Consider the following 24034-nt stretch of genomic DNA (forward strand, 5'->3'; position numbering starts at 1 on the left):
AAGAGAGACTGAATCCACTGCTGCGGAAGCAGAGCATGTCCTCAGGCACAGCAAGTTCACCGAACAGCAGGTGTGGTAAGCAGGAGATGAAAGGAGGGAACAGAATCATACAGTCATACAATGGTATAGGCTGGAAGGGACCTTAGGGATCATCTAGTCCAACCTCCCTGTTTTGAGCAGGGACACCACCTCTCGACTAGACCTGGCAACACATGGGGACCGAGCGGGAATCGAACCCGCGACCTCGGTGTTGGTCCTTGTTGCCAGCACCGCGCTCAAACCATAGAGCTAACCGGGAGCTGTGCAGCAACTACTTTTTGTCTCTGCTGTTTTATCTGTTACTATTAATGCCTACTTAGAAGTTGACTCTTCTAGTCAATATTCTAATTCGTAGTAGTCAGAGTTCTTGAGGTACTCTGTCAGCCGAAGTTCAGGTAGGTCTATCTCAAAGCCTTCTCTGATTGACTGCACCATCAGTGTCCCCAATCCTTTCTTTTCTCTGCACTGCATAAAGGCCCTTTCCCAGCCTATCCATCTAATAATAATAATGCGCAAAGAATATTTTTTTCTTGCTATCTTTCCCAGCCAGCAAGCTTTATACAAGGCTTAAAGGGATACAATCTCTTCCTCTAGTTCTGAAGCAGCTCTCTTAGGAAGAGAAGTAGCATATTCAAGCAAAGTATTAAAAAAAGTGAATAATTACTTCATGTTGTAATTTGTATCTGAAAAAAAAAACCTCGTGAATTATATTCAAAACTGACTTCTAGTCAAAAAAAATAAAAAGTTTATATTGCTTTCTTTATATCTCTTTTACTGGAATTTCACTTGTGTTTCACTCCCACTTCAGTGTGGGCACCTCAAACATTTCAATACATAACACCTAAGGTAATTTAAAGATATACTAATATCTACATCTGTTTTTCTGTATAAACTAATTATAGTGTTCAAAATAATGCAAAAGAAAGATCTCCCTGGAGGTGTTCAAGGCCAGGCTGGACAGAGCCTTGAGTAGCCTGATCTAGTTGAGGGGCATCCCTGCCCATGACAGGGAGGTTGGATTAGATGATCTCTAAGGTCCCTTCCAGCCTAGGCCATTCTATGATTCCATGATTCTGGTGTCACAACTACTTGATCTTCTTGAACAGGAAGCTCTTCTGGTTACTAATGAAAATGAACTCAGAAACAGAACCAGGTTTTTTTCACAAAAGTAAAAGCATTAAAGCTCTTCCATTTGCAAACTATAAAACAAAAGAAAAAAAAAACAAATCTAACACATATTCTGTTGAACACATTTACGTTAGTTTAGCTTAGCCAATAGCAAGGGTGTACCTACAATGTGACAAGAACTTACGGACTTAGTGCTTAAACAATAATAAATAATCATATTTTTTTTCAACCAGACAAAATGCTGCTAAGCAGGCACTGACAGCAGTAAAACCAGAACAGCAGTTAAATTGGGATTTTTAGATGTGTGATGCAAATTATCAATATTCTAAGTTAAATGCTAAATGTCTGTCGTCCTGCCTGGAAGTCTGCTATTTTATACAGCAGTGCTCAGTCATGGACAGCACTTAATTTGCAGAGTAGATCCCAAATAAAAGCTGTGATTTCACAGAACTGAGGAGCTGACAGTACCTCAGGATCACAGAAACAGTGCAATACATGCATGTTGAAAACTGTTACTCCCTCCTCAATATACAAAGCAACAAATCTTATGACATTACCTCCCATCCTTCAACATGAGACTGCCATTCTTCCAAAAACTCTAATTTTTCCATTTGTCTCTTGGCCTCGTTTATGTTGGAACAGACAGCTTTCATGGCCTGGAGGGCTTCCATCAATGCTGCATAGTCGCTATGCTTCCTTGGAGTCCGCTTCAGTAGCTCCTATTTAGACATTAAAAATAATAATTAAAAAAAAAGAAACTTTTCTTTGATCTCTAAATGTACATTACAGGAGGCTTAGATTGACCAGGATACAAAATCAAAATGAAGGCAGACTTTTCTTTTACTGGGTGGAACTGTAATAAACCCTCCAGCATTGTATCCTAGTAGGACACTGAAGCTAAGGAAAAAAAAAAAAAGATCATTAACAACAACAATAATCACTACTTAGGAAGAAGTTTGCATTTCAGCTACTTTCTCCCCTCAACAATATTTCTTCACGTTGAGCTTCATTTAGGGGTATTTTGTTTGAGTTTTTTTGTTTGTTTTTTCCTTATGTTTTACAGGATGGAACTTTTAGACAGCAAGGATGACAATTTTGCTTACAAATGTTAGTTTACTCATGTCAAAAATTAACATTGCCTTTCCTGTAACTCAGGGCAAAAAATGTGTTCCTGTAGATCCACACTATTGTTCAACCTACTGCAATACCCCAGAGCATCAAACAATAAATAGCTCAGGTGACTCACTGATTTCAGACTGTTACTGCTAATGGCAGCCATACTGAAAAACAGAAGTGGAGCTGCCAGTGCTCATTTAAGATTTCCCATCTCAAACTACCAACTACCCACTTACAGCTGGACTTACTACGGACAGCCCTCCATGCAAACAAGGGTACCTTCCTCTGGAACCGTAGCCCTGTTGCCACCACACCATGTATTTAAATTTATTTTACATAAATATATTCATTTCATTGCTCCCCAGAGTAATTCATTAGTCATTTTCCCCTGTTCTGTCTGTAGACATTCTTCATTCAAAATATAGAATATAAAAATATTTTAAAATAGGCCAATGGAACTGTAAAAACCACAGATATCTGGGATGACTCAAATCTCATTGCAGTTATTATATTCTTTCACTTGTTTTAAAAACCTTTATTTTAATATGTTTACTTTTAGGTTTTTATGTCAGTGCAATGAAATGCACATGCCTCATAATTAGCAACATTTCAGATCTAAACTCACATATGCATTGTGAAAAATACTGTCCAACAATCAGGCTTCAAGTAACTTCTAGAGCAGAATCTGCTTTATCTTTTGTCTCGTAGTTTGAAATAATAAACATTATTAGATCTTAATTTGTTAGAGTAAATTTTTTTTTAATATTTACTTTCCTGATGATTGTATTATTTTATTTCCTAACTTCGAAAAATTTCAGTAACTCAGAGATTTGAATATCTAATGCTTATCACTACATTTAACATTTTCCATAAAGTTTTAAGTTCTAACAGTAAGAATAAATATAAATGTACATAGAACCACCTATAGCCTCTGTTACTCCACAGCTTTTCTTACAAATCATTTTCATAAATATTTTTTATTTACCATTTGCTGCTGGTAAATTAGAATCATCAAAGCATGTCACTAACAAGAATTTTAAGCAAGGGCATCATCAAACGCAGCTGAAATCAGTCTCATTAAACTCCCTTAAATGGCTCACTTCCGTTCACCAATGCAGAGACAACCTTAGGACTAGATGTAGAAGGGAACTAATCACCTTGACCCAGCCAAACTCCTCAGTTCTTTTAATACTGCTGTCAGAAGACTTGCCACCAGCTTTAATGAGAGCAAGTCTGGGTCCAATATCTAATAAAGAGATTATTCACTGCATAGAGAGATTGTTCCTGCAGTTCAGAAACATGCTTAGCAACCAGTTTTATGCAGAAAGTATAAAGTCCTAAAAAAAAAAATCTCATTAAGTACCTTCAAAAGAAGGGGATACTTGCATATTCTCTGTATCGGCGTTACTAGATATCCCTCCAATGGTACATCTGTGTTCTTGCGTCCTCCAAGGAGCATGCAATTCTAGAGTGCAAACAGTTTCACAAAATATTAAAAAGTCCCAAGAGAACTAATAGAAATAAAGACAAGAGCATATATACACATCAATATTGGCCAATCTAGATATATAAATTCTATATATACATTGCAAGACTGTCAAAAGAACAGGCTTGAACACGTGCACAGTCATGCACATTGACTATCATACATGACAAGGAAACCACAATGGTACTATGCAGGGATCTTCCACTACACATGCTGTTGCTTCCAAAAGGTATGTTCACCATATTAAGTAGAATCAAAGATGATCTGCAATGTTTGAACACGGCCATCCTAATACGTACTCCCAAAAACATGTTCTGTTTACACTCTTTAGTTGTGGGCTAAAGAACACGTAGGTTTTACAAGACATCCAATTACGGAAGCAGAGAATGCATAAAATATCAAGTGGAAGTATGAACTAAAAAGCAATTGAGAGAGAGAGAAAAAGAAGAAAAAAGAATAAGGGCTATTTGAAATAAAGTGTGCAAGGGACATCCCAGCAAATGTTTGAAATATCTGGAATTAAAGCTTAAAGACCTAAAGACCTAAAGTAATGATGAAAATTATTTTATGGAGAGATCAGAAGGAATTCCGATGCAATGGCATGAGATAATCTACAGCTTCAAAGCGCAAGATGTCTAAACTGAGAACACTAAACCAGAGTAGTTTAACAGAGCCAGATGGTATGTTGACACAGGCCACAAATCTGGATGCAGACACATTGTTGATGGAACAGAGGCTACACAACCCGGTGGCCACTCTGCTCAGTACGCACCCCACAACACAAGTAACTCATAACCAAGTGCTGCTACAGGGATCGCTATGCCCATGCTTAAGTCTCTGCTTTGTACTCACGGTTAACCAGCTTCTCTCTTATCCTAAAGGAACCTTTATCCTAAAGGATCTCACTTAACTTGCCAACAAAAGGCTTTAATGATAAAGACCAAGCAAGGTAACAGCAATGTAGATTATAGGTTTATATAATGTCTCCACACTTAAAAGCTGGGAAGTCTGGATTCAGCTCCTGATCATTTGCAGATAATGACATCTCCAATGACCTGAACTGTTCTTCCTGGCAAGAAGGCTTCAATTCCTCTTTCAAATTGCACAGTCAGACCTCCTGTTGTCTAGGTTAGACTGCTGCCACTTATGCTACAGACATGTAGAATCTGTGAGGAACCCAAAGCAGATGTGAAAGCCCTGTGCATGCACACAGGAGTACATGACACTGACACATCACAAACTGCCACAACTGCACACTTGGTTTCCTTTCTCACAAAACAAGCTCTTTGCAATCTTTCTCCGGTGTATTTTGCTTTTTTATCCGTAGTCAGCATCCACCCCTTCTTCTTGGCTTTGGCCATGCTGCTCCAAATACAAGAATCGTGTGTGAAGCTCTTCAGTCTGAGGCAAGGTAAAGGATACTCTGTCAACCACTGAGGGAAAACAGGAAAACTTTGAAGCTGTTTTTGACTATGAATGGGACACTGCCAAATAAGAGATTCTTAGCAAAAAGACAGATGACATTCATGTTACCCAGTACCCCCTACAATAAGGAAATTCCCACACTACTCATTAATCTGGCTGCAAGTAAATTCAGCTAGGAAGGAAGCCAGATCCAGTATCTTTCAAAAAATTAGTGAGCTGCAATAGTGCAACTTCACCAAGAATTCTGCCAACAGCAGTAGTGAAAGCCTTCTGCATGATAAAAATGTTTAATAAATTTAAATAATTATATTGCCAGCATCAACATAATTTTTTACTTCTTTTTTTTTTTTAAACTCTGTGATGCTGATAGGGTCATTTGCTCTCCAGTCCCAAAACACAATAATCAGATCTGATCACTCCAAAATTTGATATCATATCCATGGGCATTCTCAAGTATTTAAGTTCCAATACAGTAGGACCCATATTTCAAAGTTGATTTTGTTAACAAAGAACGAAAACACAAATCATTCCACACTGAATCTTTCTTTCAACAACTAATGTCAACTATCAGGAAACTTAGTACTTACATGAAAACTGGTTTTGCTATGGGAAAACTATGAGGACTATCATACTTAATATTTTAAAACCCCTCCTCATTTGTCTTAAAGTGAAAGACTAACTGTGTAGCGGTTTCTTTGACATCAGATTAAGCCAGCATCTAAGATCAGGATGGCTACTCTATGATCCATAACAAAACATTTTTCTCTTCTTGGCACAGCGGTGGCTACAGTACCAGAACATGTACCTTCTCTTCAGAAGTTCTGGCAAGTCCTTCAGCTTCTTTTCTATATTTTTTCCCCTATCTCCCCTTCACATAATCTTTTCCTAGTCTTCTTCCTTTCTACAGACACAGCTGGATTTGTATCCTCATCTCTTGGCCAGCAAGTTCAAGGCACACCGCCTAATGCTCTACTACTCAGGGGTCAAAGAGCAGCAATCAAAATACAATGTAGGCAACCCCTTCCTCTGGAAACACCACCCCCACTTGAAATTGCCTGCTAAATGCTTGCAGGTGTGCTTGCAGTTGTTACATGGTGGAGGTGACAGTGCTAACAATTCACTGTCCAGTCAAAAAATATTAAGTTAGAACACCAGTCCAAAGTTTATTTACCAAAAGAAACGTCCGCACTGTTCTTATTTTGTTAAGGTCAAGCAGAACCTTCTGTGCCTTCTCGTGGTTACTGCAGTATTCATCATAGATACGGAATTTCTCTTTCTGCAGAAACAAAGAAATATGTTGTTCTACATTTGCCATTTTGATTTTTTTTTAATTAATGAAACAGAATGAACACTTTTCAAAGCTGAATAGCTAATATAGTCTTAATTTTGGAAGGTCAGCTCTTCCTCCTACATTCATTACTTGAAGTCCAACCTCAAATTAAAATTATGACCATTCTGGAAGCATGACTTGAACATTTCAAACATAGAATCATAAAATACTAGGTTGGAAGGGATCATCTGGTCCAATCTTTCTTGGCAAAAGCACAGTCTAGAAAAGATGGCCCAGCACCCTGTCCAGCCAAATCCTAAAATGATCCAATGTTGATGAATCCAACAGTTCCCTGGGGAGATTATTCCAATGGCCAATTGTTCTCATTGTGAAATATTTTCCTTATGTTGAGTCAGAATCTCCCTAGGAGTAACCTGTACCTATTACCCCTTGTCTTTTCCATGTGACTCCTTATAAAAAGGGTGTCACCATCTTCTTTGTAGCCACCCCTTAAATATCAGAATATGTTGATAAGATGTCCCCTAAGCCTTCTTTTCTCAAGGCTGAGCAAAACTAGTTTCCTCATGTGGCAGGGTTCCCAGTCCTGTGTTTATCTTTGTGCCCTTTTTGCTCTCCAGCCTAACCTCATCTTCTTGGTTACAGGGGACCAAAACTGAACATAATATTCCAAGTGGGGTCTGAGAAGTGCTGAGTAGAGTGGGATAATGACATCTTCATCTCTGCCGTTGATGCCCTTGTTGATGTAGCCCAGCCTCCTGTTGGCTTTCTTTGCCATCGCAGCAGCAGCAGCACACTCTTTGCTCATACTGTGCTTGTTGTCCAGCAGGACTCCCAGGTCCCTTTCCACATTGCTGCTCCCCAGCCAGGTAGATCCCAGCTCTCCAGACAGATAGACCCCAGCCTGTGCTGCCCTCCTGAATTATGTATTTCCAGGTGCAAGACCTTACATTTGTCTTTGTTGAACTTCATAAGGTTTTGCTGAAAAATTTTAGAGGCTGGATTATCACAAAAACACAGGATAAAAAAGATAGAAAGAAAATGTACAAGTGGCTTATTTGGTGACAACATTATCTACTTAGTCTGAAAACATTTGTTTGCAAATGTGATCCATACTTCTGCAGAGTCAAAGACTACTGTTTGTCAACTTCTGTAAAGTTCCAGGAACAATTAATACCTTTTTCGTCCCCCAATGAACAAAGACTTTGCAAACAAATGGGACTCTAAACAGAGCTAACAATGAAACTCAGACTATTTGTTAGGCCTACAACATGAGGCGAAATACCTTGTCCTGAATTTGCAGAGCTCTGTAACATTGACATCCTTGTTTTGCTCCAATAGGAAAAATAATATTCCTAGAAAACAATTACTACAGGACATACAAACATACTTGGGGAGGCACCGCAGTTCTGAGAAAGTTCATAGTCCAGAACCATGACGATATTTAACCCAACATATGCAATTTTTTGTTAAATGTTCACATTTTTGCCTAGCATCAAAGGAGAATAAAAATAAAGCATATTACTAATTTTGCTGTTTCACGTAACTTGTACCTCTATCTCAGGTGTAGGAAGCAGCCTTGCCCACACTTCAGGGTTCAGTTTGTCAGCCTGGGCTAATTTAGTGAATATAAAAGGGATGAAATAACAAAAGTTTGCCCTTTGGATATATTCTTTCCTTATTATGCTCCCCACTCTTTTTTCATTTTCTCTTTTTTTTTTTTTTGCATATGACAGCAACCAAAACCTCTACATTCGGCAATCAAGTAATATTTTGTCCTCGTGATTATGTACACTCATGGTCATGACAGTAATTAATAAAGGAAAAAAGTAAAATAAGGCTGTAAAAGATAGCATACATAATGAAGAAAGCAGGTTCCAACTTCATGCTGCGCATTAGGTTCTGGCTGTAAGCAGTCCTCCACAAGGGACAGAAAGTTTTTGTGAACAGCAAGAATATCTTCAATATTTGAAAACAACATCTGCAAAAGAAAAACACATAGGTAAATAAAACATCAGATGCAAAACAGAAGAAATACACAATTAGGAGACTAACCTTAACTGTTTCTTCTGTGACATTTTTATCCACTTTGGCTGTAGCACATTGGATCATTCGGTGAAGAAAAGCCTGCATGAAACAAGACAAATAAGGAAAAAGTTATTTCAGAAAGACTTGAACATCTTTGGCATTTTACACTTACAACTTGTTTCCCAATTTTCTTATGCTTTGGATATAGAGTCGCATCAGAATATTATTTGGAATCTAAAACAAGTGTTTTATTTATAAAGTATTTAGTAGTCCTGTTAACTTAACATGATATAAAACCCTATCTATGTAGCGTCAAAAGGAGTTAAACAGTGAAATATTAATGAAGCTGAAAAACTGAATATTCTCTGAAGCACCACTTTCACCTTGCATGCATATTACAACCAAGCAAGAGCAAAAGCAATCATTTTCAAAATCTCACCCCAGCACTTTATAAATTAACTACAAAAATCTATTGAAATAAGCCACTAATTTCTAAATTAAAACTAGTCAGGAGATACTATTATGAAATGTAATAGTAAACACAAGTAGGATTTCTAATGTATTAATAATTGAACCTATTGTAAAGTAAATTGGCTTAAACAACAGTCAGCTGCACCTGGTTTTGCTTACTGAAAATGTTCATTCTTCCCTCCCCAGAACCTCATCCTTGGGGATCAAATGAGAAGTTAGTAATACCACTAATGAAATGCCAAAAGAGAGAGTTTTCTTACATTTCATATTCAAGAACTGGAAATAACAAGAAAAGATGTACTGTAAGCCCTTCCAAAAGATATAAAACACATTTCAGGTACAAAGGATATAATTAATTTTTATTAATTCCCTCCATTACAGAGACTTGAGTACGTTCTGAAAATATCTACATGCTGTAAACCAAAATCTTACTGATAATACTTCATACAGACATGCATATTCTACAGTCATTAAAAACTGGCACCACAAGTGAACAAATGTCATGTCTTTCATAACCATTTAGCTCCAAGTCACTGTGCATTGTACACTGTACATGAACTCATCTAAATTCTGGTGTGGTGAAAATTCCATAAAAGAGGCAATAAATAACCCCTGTGTGGAAGGACAGCAGTCACAGCATCCCTTTTTTTTCCTCTTTGCTGGGACTTAAACATTTTTATACCCAAGCAGTGATCCTTTCTCTGCTGAAGAGGGCTATGTAACTGGCATTACACATTTTTATTACTGGAAAGACAAATCTAGTTATGCAGGACATCAAGAGAATTAAGTTTGTAAAATTGCCAGTACATTGCATGTTTCATATCACTCTCCACAGTGACATAGATTTTCTACTTCTTTAAAATCCTTTTTTTCCTTGCTATTTTTGCTTTCTTTCTAATGTCTTACTGGTGGCAAAACATGCCGTTGATTCATTTGCAGCAGTTATGTTGGTGGGTGACAGCCTTTCATAGCTTCCATTGCCACAATATATCCACAGGGGTCATGGCAAATTTGCTGTGCGCATCACCTCTACATCATAGGATCAGTCCCACATTGAGTTATACAGTTAAACAGGCATTCACTCTAAATTAATTTTTTGAAAGTTTTCACTAAACCAGTCAACAGTATTAAATAAATTAAGAATTGAGGGGGGAAAAAAATAAATCACAGGAACTACCTCTGAAACTCATGTCTATTTTTAGTATCTGTAATCTCTCTCTGTTCACATTATTTCCCCATAGACCAAACATACTGCTCATCCGCACTCATGTTATCCCAAAAGATCTTCTTTTCCTGTAACTGTGCAGAGAGGTGAACGTTCAGTTGGCTGAAGGCAAAACTGAGAACGATCTGGAAGCTGGGGCATTAAGTATTCTCGAATGATTTAAGAGACTAACCAAGAGTCACAAGGTCAAAAGAGCACACATCAGCTGCAATAAACCGAGTTGTCCAAGCAGCACTGTCCCAGAACCCACATCTGCAGAGGTTATCAGAAACTGAATGCAGGAAAATCCAAACTCTCGCAGAATCCAGCCAGACACAAGTCACTAATTAAGGTAGGGAGGCCTAGGATGACTTCAGCCTCTTCCAGGAACTTGGTGCAAGCCCATGTATTATGTTGTTGTAGTCATACTGCAAGGGTAGCATAGTCATGATGCCAGTTTTTCCTAAGGATTTGCCCCCTGTTGTCCCTATCAATGCAGATTTGCTTCCTGAGAAAATCATAACACCATGTCCCACAAACCAATGGATATGACAGTTTGAGTCTTCCAAGGCTCTTAAATGAGAGCACTATGAAGCCACACAAAATAACTGGAATAATCTCACATTTTCTAGAAGAATTCCAGGGAGTGCAGGTAGGGATTGAGGTGTCAGCCCCTATCCAGCTACCACCAAGACCCATCCTTCGTGGACTTCACCCACTGTGGAGTGAGTAATGCAAAGCAATGACAGAATCCAGTTTTCATGATGCAAACACTCTTACCAACTCTCTTCTGGTATGCAGAGATACCCCTGACCCCATACACACAACAACCCTGCTCTGGGACTTTGCTTGGGAGGACAGCCGTCATGAGCAGGAGGATGGAGAAGTAAATGCTTTTGTTCACTGTAAAATAACCTTAAACCACCACCATGACTATAGGAAGATAAATGTCTCTGAACTTGTATGAATACACAGTAGGTCTGAGAGAGAGATGACTGTTCAAAAGACTCCAGAATTATCTGAACATTAACTGAATACAACCAAGAGCTGTTCTTCAAAAGTTAGTAAACAAAGAAAAAGCAGGTCATTTGTAGACACAGCTTCAGGGAGGACCCTAACAGAGAATCATAGACTCATTTAGGTTGGAAAAGACTTTTAAAATCAAATACAAACATTAACCTCACGCTGCCAAGTCCACCACTAAACCATGTGCCTAAGCGTCACCTCTACATATTTTTTAAATACCTCCAGGGATGGTGACTCAACACCTTCCCTGGGCAGCCTGTTCCAATGCTTGACAAGCCTTGAGGTGAAGAAATTTTTCCTAATATCCAATCTAAACCTCTTCTGATACAATGTGAGGCCATTTCCTTTTATTACACAGGAGAAGAGACTGACTCATGCCTCTCTGTAACCCCCTTTCAGGTAGTTGTAGAGATCGAAAAGGTCTCCCCCTCAGCCTCCTTTTCTCCAGGCTAAGCATCCCCTGTTCCCTCAGCCACTCCTCATACAACTTGGTTTCTAGATCCTTTACCAGCTTCATTTCCCTTCTTTGGACATGCAAATGACAGACATGAAAAGAAAGTATGTAAGGATTCCTAGAAACTACTCAGGAATTGACAGCTTCTGAGCTAAAAGAAGAAAGTTCATACAAGCTTTTGAAGACACACATCATAAATAAACACTAACTGTGCGGGGGGTGGGGGGTGGTGAATAATAGTTAAAAAGAGTAAAATGGACATCTCATCCAATTTACAATTCACTAAGAACAGGACACACAAGAAAGTCAGAAAGTCCTCTGAAACAGCACTGAATGGCTTTTAAATATTACACCATTACTTCAAGTCTGCTGCTCAAAGCCCAGACTCTACTGAAGTCCTCAAGGAGCAAAGTACTGCAAATTCTAAGCATTCTGCTAAATAGCCTCTGCTCATGGACTCAGCAAACAACTGTAACCATTAATTAGCATACACGATTCTCATGTTCATGCAAAAAAAAACCCCTAAACCACCAAAGCGAAAAGTCAGCTCAAACTTAACGCAATTTCATTTAACACGCACACATGTCAGTACATCATGACTCATCTTTGTTTCCTGGAGTATACTGCACGTCTTGCTGAGGTTACTTCAGGATTCGTCTACATTATTATAAATGTTTCTCAGCACAACACCGAGCACAGAGAACAACTCGTCTCTATGCACTCCAAGGATTCCGGATGTTCATCACCTAGACAGTGATCCTCAACTTTCCCAAAGCTTTACAAGTGGATTCCCGAGTTTCCCTTAACTTACCTTCAAGTCTTAGTTTTCTCAATCAACAGCAAAGCCACACATTTTAAATATAACAATTTTCCAATTGTTCATCTTGTGCTACCAGCATTCTAAGTGCACTGCTACAGTTCAGGGCTTCAGTCTTGCAGCCCTGCCACACATCTGCTGCCCCTGGCACTCCCTGCCAGACAGATTCTTGCTGATTTCCTCAGTCCAGAGTTAAAAAGAGATCTCTGTGAAACATTTCAGGGAGCAAGTTGGCTGGGTACCATAAAGAGAAGTCTAAATTTAAAAGATCAGATGAAGAGGAAAGATAAAAGAGATGTTTGTTATTTATATTTTTAAAAATAAATAATCTAGTTTCTTCTTCCAGTTTTTAGAACTATCTGTGGAAAACTTTGTCATTCTAGGAATACCCTTGAGTCGCCCAGGCTGCTACAATCCCTGCCTCCGCAAAGTTTGAAATTGAAATTACAAACCTAAATCTCTTCAACCACCCTTCTGGAAACTTCATTAACACAAAACAACATGTAAATGATCGGTGTATAGCTGCTTTGGAGTAAGAGAAGAAATGCCCACAAATGCTGAGGAAATTCTAAACATGAGGAGGCACATCTTTAGAATTCTGAAGATCTTTAGAAGTCTGACAAACTTGCAGACCAAAACAAGCCTTCTGAAGTAGGGAAGCAACTATACATAAAATATATAAGAAAACAGTTCAGAGCTAAGATTCTCTAACTCCACTCGGTTCCTACTGGGGATACGAAAAGCTCTTCCTTTTGGCCATGACTCAGGGTCTTCATACCATGCTGCTAAGGAGAAGGGTAATTGACCACTACCTTTGAGAAAAATTACCATCACAGAACATTTGAAGAAGATTCCATGCTAATAATATCAATGAAGATAACAAAATCATTTTTTCATGATTGTGTATTTGTTTTTGCATACTTCCTGTACTAGTCCCTGTTCCAATTCTTTTACCCTTTGCTTGATAATCCTGGGAACACATTACACAAAACACCATAACTGAAAACCCAAACATAGAGACTGAAAATCCAAATTCAAAGAATTAGAAAACATTCTGTCCATCACGCCAAATAAACACTAAAGTGTTTGCCTGTCCGTTGCTCTGCTGCCCTTCTGTGAGGCAGCCTGTTTCAGAGAATGCACACTGAGTTCCTGTGATGGGGATTTTCCTTCTGGTCTTATCCAAATAAGAGTAGCGTTGTTGGGTTATTTGGTGGGTTGTCTTTTTTTCTGCATAGTTGCTCTGTGTGTTGTTGGGGGAAAAAAACAACACAAAACAAGACATAAACACTGCCACTACAGATAGCACAAGAAGCTGCCAACAGCACAAATGTCTTCTCTGACATCTGGAATGAAATCAGGGAGACAAAAGAAGTCTGCCTGCAGAACATTCTCAGGGCACAAAAATTTTTTTGCTTTCTCAACAGATAAGAAATGAGGTCCTGAAATTATGTCAAAGTACCCACATCATAAAGTATAAGTAACTACTTTTCTGAAAGCAATCCTGCTTTTGTCAGCCTAGAAACGATTTTTCATTTGGAAAAAAAAGAATTAAAGAAAATGTTTTTCCCCTCAGACTTCTTTTAACACTGTTTCTACCCTTAATACTGTCAAACAAAAACAAGGCAGACTGCAAAAACATAAGTATTTTTAATAATGTCATTTCCTCTATACTTTCACTTTAGGAAAACCAGTTCAGCTGAAGCATCCAATCTAACATTTTGAAACCTGCTGAAAAAAAGCCAGCAAATTTTATTTTTCAGGCTGTCAAAAGACAAAATACTAGAAGAAAGCCACAACAAGGAAAATGTTCATATGTTACAACTTTTACAAGTGTTTATGTTAATAGGCTTATGTCCACAAACACAGAAGCACAAAGCTGAAATACTGGTGGGTTTTGTGTTTTCTTTTTACATTTTTAGTGTATCTGCAGGCATCTGGATTGTGGAAGTATTTTGCTCTTTTCAAAATATTCCAAATGGTCCTAGAGAGAACACAGAGACTCATATATGGGAAGAAAGCTGCTCAAGATTATAGGTGACTAGCCAAATGTATTTTCTTATCATGGCTAATTCAGCTCACAGACATCAAGGTAACTACTCTGCACAGCAGAGTGAGGTTTTGGGTACTGTAATTACTGCATGTCTGATTCCAGGTCCCAGAAGAACTATGCCAGTTTTGTTGAAGCACTTTTGCTTGAGTTTGCCACCAAAAAATACAAATAAAAAATAATAACCCAACAGAGAAGGTTCCAGCAGCAATAGCAGCTGTGTTACACACTGTGTGCTTCCCCTCCTCTTCCCACTAACCTGTGCCAGGAGCAGCGGTGGTAGCAGCTCAGGCTGGCTTCTGCTTCTGAACAAAAGCCTACTCTTCTCTCTCCAGTAATTCACCAGCTGAGGCACCACCTGTTTCTCCCATCTTGCCTGAAGGACTGGCTCAATCAGTTCGCCTTGGCATCAGCCAGGGTCAGATATATTCTTTCTCCCTACTGTACCAAGAGGCACTTTCAGAGCTGGCTTCAGATTCTGCTGCCTGTAAGCACATGAGAATAGCTGGACCACATCTGCAAAACCTACCATTCTAGTGTTCATTCCTTTCACAACTGACCAAACTCTTTTCTTCTCCGTTCACCTGACCCAACAGAGCATCAGTCTGTCTGAAAGAATATCCCTGGCTTCTTTCCTTAAAGTAAACATCAACTCAGAAGTAAGAACACACACAAAAATTATTCCCTTGAATAAACGTGGATCTTCATAACCTTCTTTTACCTGATGAACTTGCTGCCTCATTCCAGAATAACCTTAACTCTTCCTTTATCATGTGTAAAATTTTTTTTATTCTGCTGAAGTTTCTCTCTATATCAGAAAATATCTTCCAAGAGCAAGAAAACATTTCCTCACTTTGTCCTGTATCTTGATCACCTTTTCTGCATTCTTCTCGTCACTGACAATATTTTTCAAGATTTTAGTGTACATCTTGTTCATCCTTTCATGCCCACTGAGACTCCTAACTCAGTTTCTCCCTTTGACGAGGAAGTGCCCCCTAAACTGCTCTCCCAACCTCTAAAATCACCTGAGGTATGACTGTGCTTTCACTTTTGATCCCTTCCTTCCTTTCAGCTCCACAACATATGAAAGCAAGAGATTTATAGTCAAAGTCCACATCCCCTCAGCCAGGCGGGAAGTCAGTTGTCTCCACCCTCTTCCTTGTACTGAAGCCATTCTCAAAAAGATTTAGTATGACCTTTTCCTGGCCCAAATCAGAAGACATCTGTTCCCTTTTCTTCTCAGATGTTAAAAATCATGTCACTCGTATCCAGTATCTTCATTTTGGGCAACTGGTTTTCTGAGGACTAGCTATGCTCTTGCTGGTCCATACAAGTTGGGTTGACAAATAATGATGGAGCTATTCGCATGCTCGCAGTTAAAATCATGCCTAAGACAATTACCAAATCAGAGGCTGGCTCACAAGTGCTGCTGCAATCTGAAGCCATGTACAGAAAGCTGCTGGAAGATCATCTAAATATTTTCTTGTTAGAGTACATCTTAACTACAACTTTGGAGAAAGGCCATACACTGGCGTAACAGATAAACACTCATCTGCAAGCTGAGCAGAAGGCACAGTCTATTATTTTTGGCAAATATTTTATGCAGCATAGGTTTCTGCTATACTAGACCTTTTTCCCATTAAATATTGCATTAAAAATGTAAGCAGGTTAGATATCAACCTCAGCATCACCAACGGAGAGTTTTCATAATGGTAAGAGGAAAATTCTGTCTCATTGAATTTCTGAACAGATTGTTGGGATTGCAACAGATAAATCAATCAACCAAGAGGCATCCATATCCATAAATAAAATGCTTCAGCATGCCTGTGAAGAAGTGCAAGATTAAACTTTATTGTGTTTTGAAGATTTCCTAATGAAGAAAAAGACATTCTGGATTAAAAAATATTCACATCTGTGGAATTCCCTCTCACAGTAGATCATATGGTCCTGTTGGTGCATGTTACAAAGTGAATAATAGCCTGCTAATCATACAACTGATCTTGTATCACTCAGGTTGGAATGGAAAAGAAATGACATCTACAAACAAAGTTTACCTCTCATAAAAGTCAGCAGTTTCCTGAATTTACAGAACACGAGGTTCTCCCTGGGAAATCTCAGTGAATTCAGCTGTTTCCATTACCAGCATATCAAAACAAGAAATTAGGAAATCTCAAAGCAAGTGCACATCTGGAAGTAACAGTCTGTTCTCATTAAACTGCAATCATAATTATAAAAAAAAAAAAAATCACGTATTTGAAACTTTTATACTTCACAATATAGTTTGTGCTTCTTTTATGCAGGCATGTCTGCTTATTCTAATAAATAAATAAATAAATCTTGAATTTTCGTTTAATCTTTACTCCCAAAATTATTATTTTTCTCAACTTTTTTTAGTAGGAGATTTGAAATAATTCAACATTTCCAGAAGATATCTGAGACAACTTGTTAAACCTACACATCAAATTATATTCCTTTTAGCAACTCATGAATTTCAGAAAGCATAAAATGGTCAAGATGAGAAATACATTTCTCACTACTGAAGAAAGAATTTTTAAGATTTTCTGATTCAGTTTGAGAGATAATATTACAAATAATTGTCTGTTAATCTCCCTTCTTTATCTTTCCGAAGTTCACTAATATGTTTGAAAACACATTTGAGTCTTTTCTGAATCAAAAATATCCACCAGTATTGAGATACATAACCTTTATGGTGATGAGAAAGAAACCTGAAATAACACATCACATCTCCATGATCAGAATTAATTTCTATTGCACCTGAATAAGGAAGGAAAGATGACTCAGCAACAATGATAATTAATTAAGCCCTTAATGATTAACGTAGCTAATAAAAAACTATCAATCAACTGTTTTACCTACAAACTGAGAAACCCTGAAACTACAGGTGATCACAATGTAAACCCACCAAACCCTTTTTACAGTTTTCAACACATAAAAGGTTTGGATTTTTTCTATTATTGGATTGCACAGTCCTTAACTGTAAGTTTACTTAATATTTAATATTTAATATGGTTAGATGCTAATTAGGAGTTGGAATGTTTGAGAGTTCTACCATTTTGATTGCCAGAGCTGTATAAATAAAGTGTACTTCTCAAACATTCACTGCTAATTCTGGCTGCCATTTGTGTTCACACACTTATGCCAAGAAAAACACAAAGCAAGGGAGAGAGTATGAAACTGCAGATTTCTATCCCAATTTCAATTCTTCACAAAGCCTACAGGGAAGTTAGAGTGAACACAGTACTTGTAAAAATTGCCCCCAAATCACAGGAAAAAAGCAAAAATATCCCATTTCGAATCAGTAGAAATCGGAACGCTTGCCTACATAAGGAAACTTCCCATGTCTAGGATCCATATCCCTAAGTCCTATCACTTGTCATTTAAATAGAAACTGGGATGATCAAAATGGCACAAAGTTAATAGGCTCATTTCACACAACAGTCACGTGCCACGTTTCTGAATCTTAATAATACAACAGCCTAATACAACAAAATCTGAAGTGAATCCACACTTTCACAGTTATGTCAAGCATGCTTATTACCTCTGCCCAGCAATGACAACATACGCATATAATGATGTCACTATTTACAAATATTAACATTTGCATTTCCAGACTCGTTTGAAATAATTTCACTAGAGCAGTTTTCACATGTTCAATTATCTTGGCTGCACTCATGTGCTTTCATGTTCTGCAAATCATGTGGGGAGAGGGGAAACAACTTATAATTTTGCGTCCAGTAAACCAGAGTTTCACTAAGCCCCAAGAGAACACTAACCTGCAACCTTTCCACCGGCCTTGGATGTGCAGCATTAACTATAAATCAATTCAATTATAGTTTTAAAGAAACCATGTACCAGAACAGCCAAAGCAGATATGAATAGTGATTACAGTGGACTTTAATGACAGACCCCATGAAGAAAGCGTCTGAAGCATCTCCACAAATTTTATCCTTAATTTGAAATCCGAGTTTATATATCTCAGACTTCAGGAGAACTATTCAGAGAGCGGGCTGCTTTAACAGCAATTCTCTTTCTATGCAGACACGTAGAGCCATTAATTTTTGACAAAAATGCTCAAGATCTTTGAATTTCAGGTAGATAAAGCACGCAGAAGTCCTATATGCCTGCCTTGGTAAAATAACACAGGTTTGCAGTATTAAATTTCTTCTTGTTTTTCCTCGCCTTTGTAAGGCTTTGAAGTTCTCAAAATTACATTGGAAAAACTGATCTTCACAAGAGTATTCGGAGAGTAGGATCTCTTTGTAAATAGGTCAGAAACTTTCATCTGTAATTTATTTCTCTATCCAGCAATAAATTTAGTGACAGACTACTTTTGAAGATAGTATTAAGTGACAGCAGTGGGTTTGTAAGAAAACATAGAAATACACATGCTTACTTAGATGTAGAAGAACAACTAGTTATTAGAAATTATACCTAGCCTTGCTCCACTGTCATGTAGTGCAAAACATCATCATCAAATAAATACAGTCCCTATTCCAATTGTAGAAAATAAACTTTAAATCTTGAATATGTTTAAACTCAAAGTTTGTAGTTTTCACACTTGAGTATTTGAAATCAAATGTAATACGGTGATATGAATGCGCCCCGCCATCCCAAACCAGGAAATAGGCACTCTACAAAACTCAAGCTGCATTAACTGCTACCAACAGCAGTATCTGTACCTTATACCTTGTACCATATTTTTCAGGTGTTGCAAATGAAACCAAATCAAAGGCTTTCTCAACAGTAATGGGACCTTCTTGTCAACTAGTCAATTAACTCTTCCCAGGGCAACATATAACACTGAATTCACTCACATCTGGTAAGCAAGGCTGACCAAAGCCACGATAATTATTTAAAGCATGAAGGTCTAGGAGTGGAAAAAAAATAAAAATAAAAAAAAAGACCGACAAAAAATGTTTCAACAGAGAAACACGCAACTTTGTTGTAAGAAGCCCACAAACTCTGCTTCTCTTCTTAGAATGTTTAAACTTCTTTTTCTTGGGAAAAGATTAAGAGCAGATTGGTTGAACAAACTAAACTAGCCTACTCTGAGAAATCAAACTGGCTGGAGCAGTAAACTGAGGTTTACAATTTCTGCATACTGTCATAAACCCAGCTCTGAGATTTGTAGGGCCAGAGCTCCAACAATTCTTGTTCAGGATCCCATGGGGATTGGGGACATTCAGTGAAAGGACAGGACCCCAGTCAACTGGACCTTAAATACAGTATTAAAGGATTAAACTACAACCAGGACTGATTCTCCATTGAAGATATTCTGATGACAAGAAATCGGCTTAAAATTCACCTTGAAAATATACAAGTATTTTTATTAAAATACTTTTTATTTTAAAAAAGTATTGAATAAACACTGCAGTGGCACATGTATACTTACATGACTTGTGACTTTAAACTCGTACTTCTGGATAAATATATTGAAGTATTGGGGAAGTATTTCCATGTCACTCATGGAAAAAAAGCATGATCAGAGCTATGCAAATCTTGCAACATGGCTTGAAAAACTATTTTTTTTACTTCAAAACAGAAAATAAAGAATAACATCAGTAAATGAGGAAAATACTGGCTTCTGAAGATTACATGTCAATGTTAGTTGTCTTAACTCCATTCCATCAAAAATACAACCACACCCAAATTTAAATAATCTTATTTTACACACAGCTTGATACAAACAAAAGATTATTACATGCCCCTATTACCTGCCATGAATCAGTCTTATGAATTTTCATCTGCCTACATGGTTGTGAGCCAATTTCCATGGAAATACAATCATTAATAATATTTTTGCTGGCTTATATTTGATTCATGAGAAGCTTCAACTGTGCAAATGCAAAGAATAGTTCACTTTTTCTTCCTTCATTGGCTTGATAACTATCAGAAAGAGCATATGATAAAAAAATTCACTCTCTGACATTTTTTCTGCATTCTACCTTCTAAACATTTGCTGAACGTCAATTTTATCAAAGGATATTTACATGCTAATCTCACTTTACCTCTAAAGAGGTTTCATTTCTTGATCACTAAGGATATGAATTTAGAAAAATAAATGGAGCATAATCACATCCAGAATGGAGCTTCAGGAATAAACCCATGCTATCTGCATTTATCCACATTAGCTTGATTATCTTACTCTCAAATGAATTCATAATTTCAAGAAATATGGACCCGGCATGCTGGTGAGAAATAGCCAAGTGTAGGGTCCTGCATTCTGGTCACTGCAATCCCCATGCAACGCTACAGGCTTGGGGAAGGGTGGCTGGAAGGCTGGATGGCATAAAAGGACCTCAGCATTCTAATTGACAGTCGACTGAATATGAGCCAGCAGTGTGCCCAGGTGGCCAAGAAGGCCAACGGCATCCTGGCTTGTAGTAGAAATTTTGTGACCAGCAGAAGAAGGGAGGTGATTGTCCCTCTGTACTCAGCACTGGTGAGGCCGCACCTTGAGTATTGTGTTCAGTTTTGGGCACCTCAGTATAGAGAGATATCGAGGTGTTGGAGTGAGTGCAGAGGAGGGCAACAAAGCTGGTGAAGGGCCTGGAGAACAGACCTTATGAGGAGCGATTGAGGGAGCTGGGTCTGTTCAGTTTGACAAAGAGGAGGCTGAGGGGGGATCTCATCATGCTCTACAATTACTTGAAAGGACACTGTAGAGAGGTTGGTGCTGGTCTCTTCTCACAGGTAATTAGGGACAGAACCAGGGGCAATGGTTGCAAGTTGCAACAGGGCAAGTTTAGGCTGGACATTAGGAAGAAATTCTTCACAGGAAGAGTGGTCAGACACTGGAAGAAACTGGAACAGACTGCCTAGGGACGTGGTTGAGTCACCATCCCTGGATGTGTTTAAGTGTCATTTAGATGTGGTGTTGGGTGATATGGTTTAGGGGTGAACTTGTAGTGTAGGGTCAATGGTTGGACTCGATGATCCCAAGAGTCTTTTCCAACCTGAATTGTTCTATGATTCTATGAACCTCACACCCACCCTAGTCAGAGAAGTCTCATTGGTCCTTTCTCTTCTCTTTTCCCTGTTCAAGCACAGACTCCTTTTTCTATTGGTCTTGTGTAGGTCTATGACCTGTCCCTGGCTTTTATGAGTTCTCAGAGTAATTGCACAATTTCACTGAACCATCTGTGAAGCATGTGTTCTTCAGGAACACAAAGATTGCATGGCTGTTCTTGCTTCTTTCATTAACTTTTATAAGGAAACAGAAGACACAATGTGATTACAGTACAATTTTCATTGCCTTTTTAAATGAAATTTTTGTTTGAATGCTGGGACCTTAAGATGAGAGAGGTTATCATCACCTTTTCCTGAAATAAGAAGCTCATTCTTTTAGGTTATAATCAAAAGCTTTAAACCATCCTCCAGCTGAAGGTGAGAGGATTGGGGATTTTTTTAGATATTAAATCTGCAAAAAATAGTACAAGGAAAACTGCCACTCCAAATCAGTCCATGGGGACAGTTTGTAAGACCATTACTTCAATTATAAAAGGAGAATATTCAGCTGTCACAGCATCATACAAATCACCTTCCTCACCAAACTACCTGCACCATAGCTGCAGACAAGAACAAGCAGAGCATGTTGGTGGCAACTGCCATCTTCTAATACTCAGCCAGAGTTTGACAGCATCGAAAACTGCCCATACCAGGACATACCACTGCTTACCAAGACACCCACATTGATTACACAAACTGAAGTCTTCCTGAGTCTTTCCACATAAGGTTACATGAGGATAAGGAACTTGTATTTATTATTATTAATTTCATTCATGAATTTGCTGTGAGCAATGTACTTTCAGTTCCTATTCTCCAAAGGAAAAAAAAATATGTCTAGACCATTCAAAACCACAGATACCAGACTTCTAAGAACAACACAAGGGAACAATGGTGTTAGTGAGATCAGGAAATCAAGAAACCATAAATAAATATCAAGCATTGTTTTCCAGCATCTTCAATAGTTTTGGATCCTGCACTCTTCCTCTGGGTGAGGAAATGACGCCTCCGCAAGTTTCCCTCATATCCATAATAGACCACTATAGTTTGCTATACCTGGACAAACTGAAGGCATTGAACTCACAGATGGGGAGCCACACACAGCCTCAGTGGCTGGGCCAATTCATTTCTTGACTACAAGGTGCTGCTCTTCCACTACAAAGCCTGATTTCCCCTTTTTAAAGAACAGGGTACGGCTGTTTCTGAGACAATCAGTCCATCTGAGCCAAGTCACTGCATGTGCGTATTGGTAGAAATAGCTTGAAAATGCAAACAAAAATAGCTTCAAAAGCTCAATATCATGGCTAGGGAGCAGGTTTAAGATTAGAGCTGCCACCAACATGAAATGGGACAGTCTTTGGGTCTATATGTGATCCTGGTAGAAACCATCATCCTTCTTCCACTAGAACCTGCCCATAGGAAGGACCAGTGGCAGGGAGGCAAGTGAGGCAGCAAGGCCAGAGAACATTTTGCCCTACCAACATCATTCCAGATCTGCAGCAATCACAGTTATACTAAAAATGAAGGGGAAAAAAAGCAATACTTTGGGAAAGACAGGCTTGCTTTAAATTAGGAAGCACCGGAAGAAGAATTAATACTTCACACACACAAACAAGTGGACATCACACTAACAGGCTGAAATCCTGTTAGAAGGAAGCAAAAAGAAAAGCAGATTGCTTCATCTTTCAGGCTTAATCTTACTTTCCCCAAATTGCCTGCTAAAAAGCTACTAATTGCGAGACTCTGATTTTTTCCAGTGGCATGTGAAAGAAACTGGGGTAAGTACAGAGGAGAATTGCCAAATCCACAGAGTTAGAAACTTTCCAAAGTTTTTTTTTTTATTTTAAGAAGAGACGGAGTTTCATTTCAAAATATTTTTCTAGCCTCTTCTACTGTGAAGACTGCAGTGCAATGATTTACAGAATGGATGCTATCTCTATAGATAAACAAAACCACCATTGCCAAGAGATTTGACCTTCACCTTCCATCCTAAAATAGTATGGCCAAAGTTGCATAGCAGCAGCAGCCCACATCCTTAAAATGTTTAACTGAATTATGCAACTAAGTGCTAGTCTTGACTTCAAGTTTGCTACAGACTGCAACTAACTGGAAGACTAAAATATATAACTAAACAAAGTTACGCTTGTCAGAAAATAAATTCCAGCAACTAAATGGTGATGCAGTAGTTGAATTTGTTGTTCTTTTCAATAAGAGCTCAAAAAATGCACAAACCTGCTTATCAGTGTTGCATCAGTAAACTACAAGCTTCCAGGAAGTTTATCATCCTGTTTGCTGACTATAATTTGGCTTGTTGTGTTTTGATATCGCGTTCCTGTTCCTTCAACTCACGTCCTCCAAACCTGGCAAGTACTGGAGCCTCACTGCCTGTACTCCAAACACTAAGCCAGCCCATATAATTCCTCGTCCCAAAGATGTTGTAGGACAGAAACAGCTTCAGATCTTCTCCCAAATCTGA

At 38.3% G+C, this 24034-nt stretch overlaps 1 protein-coding gene across 1 annotated transcript in view; it reads right to left on the bottom strand.

Moving 5' to 3' along the window:
• LOC104271108 (phosphatidylinositol 3,4,5-trisphosphate-dependent Rac exchanger 2 protein-like) overlaps nucleotides 1-24034 on the bottom strand; it is a gene marked incomplete at its 3' end in the record, with an annotated part of 91348 nt that overhangs the window by 34994 nt on the left and 32320 nt on the right. Inside the window, 5 exon segments of the mRNA XM_009865689.1 lie at nucleotides 1725-1886; nucleotides 3647-3748; nucleotides 6366-6470; nucleotides 8341-8463; nucleotides 8538-8609. Coding sequence (XP_009863991.1) covers nucleotides 1725-1886; nucleotides 3647-3748; nucleotides 6366-6470; nucleotides 8341-8463; nucleotides 8538-8609 — 564 coding nt within the window.

This window comes from Apaloderma vittatum, unplaced genomic scaffold, assembly GCF_000703405.1.
Source record: "Apaloderma vittatum isolate BGI_N311 unplaced genomic scaffold, ASM70340v1 scaffold1303, whole genome shotgun sequence".
Taxonomy (NCBI): Eukaryota; Metazoa; Chordata; class Aves; order Trogoniformes; family Trogonidae; genus Apaloderma; species Apaloderma vittatum.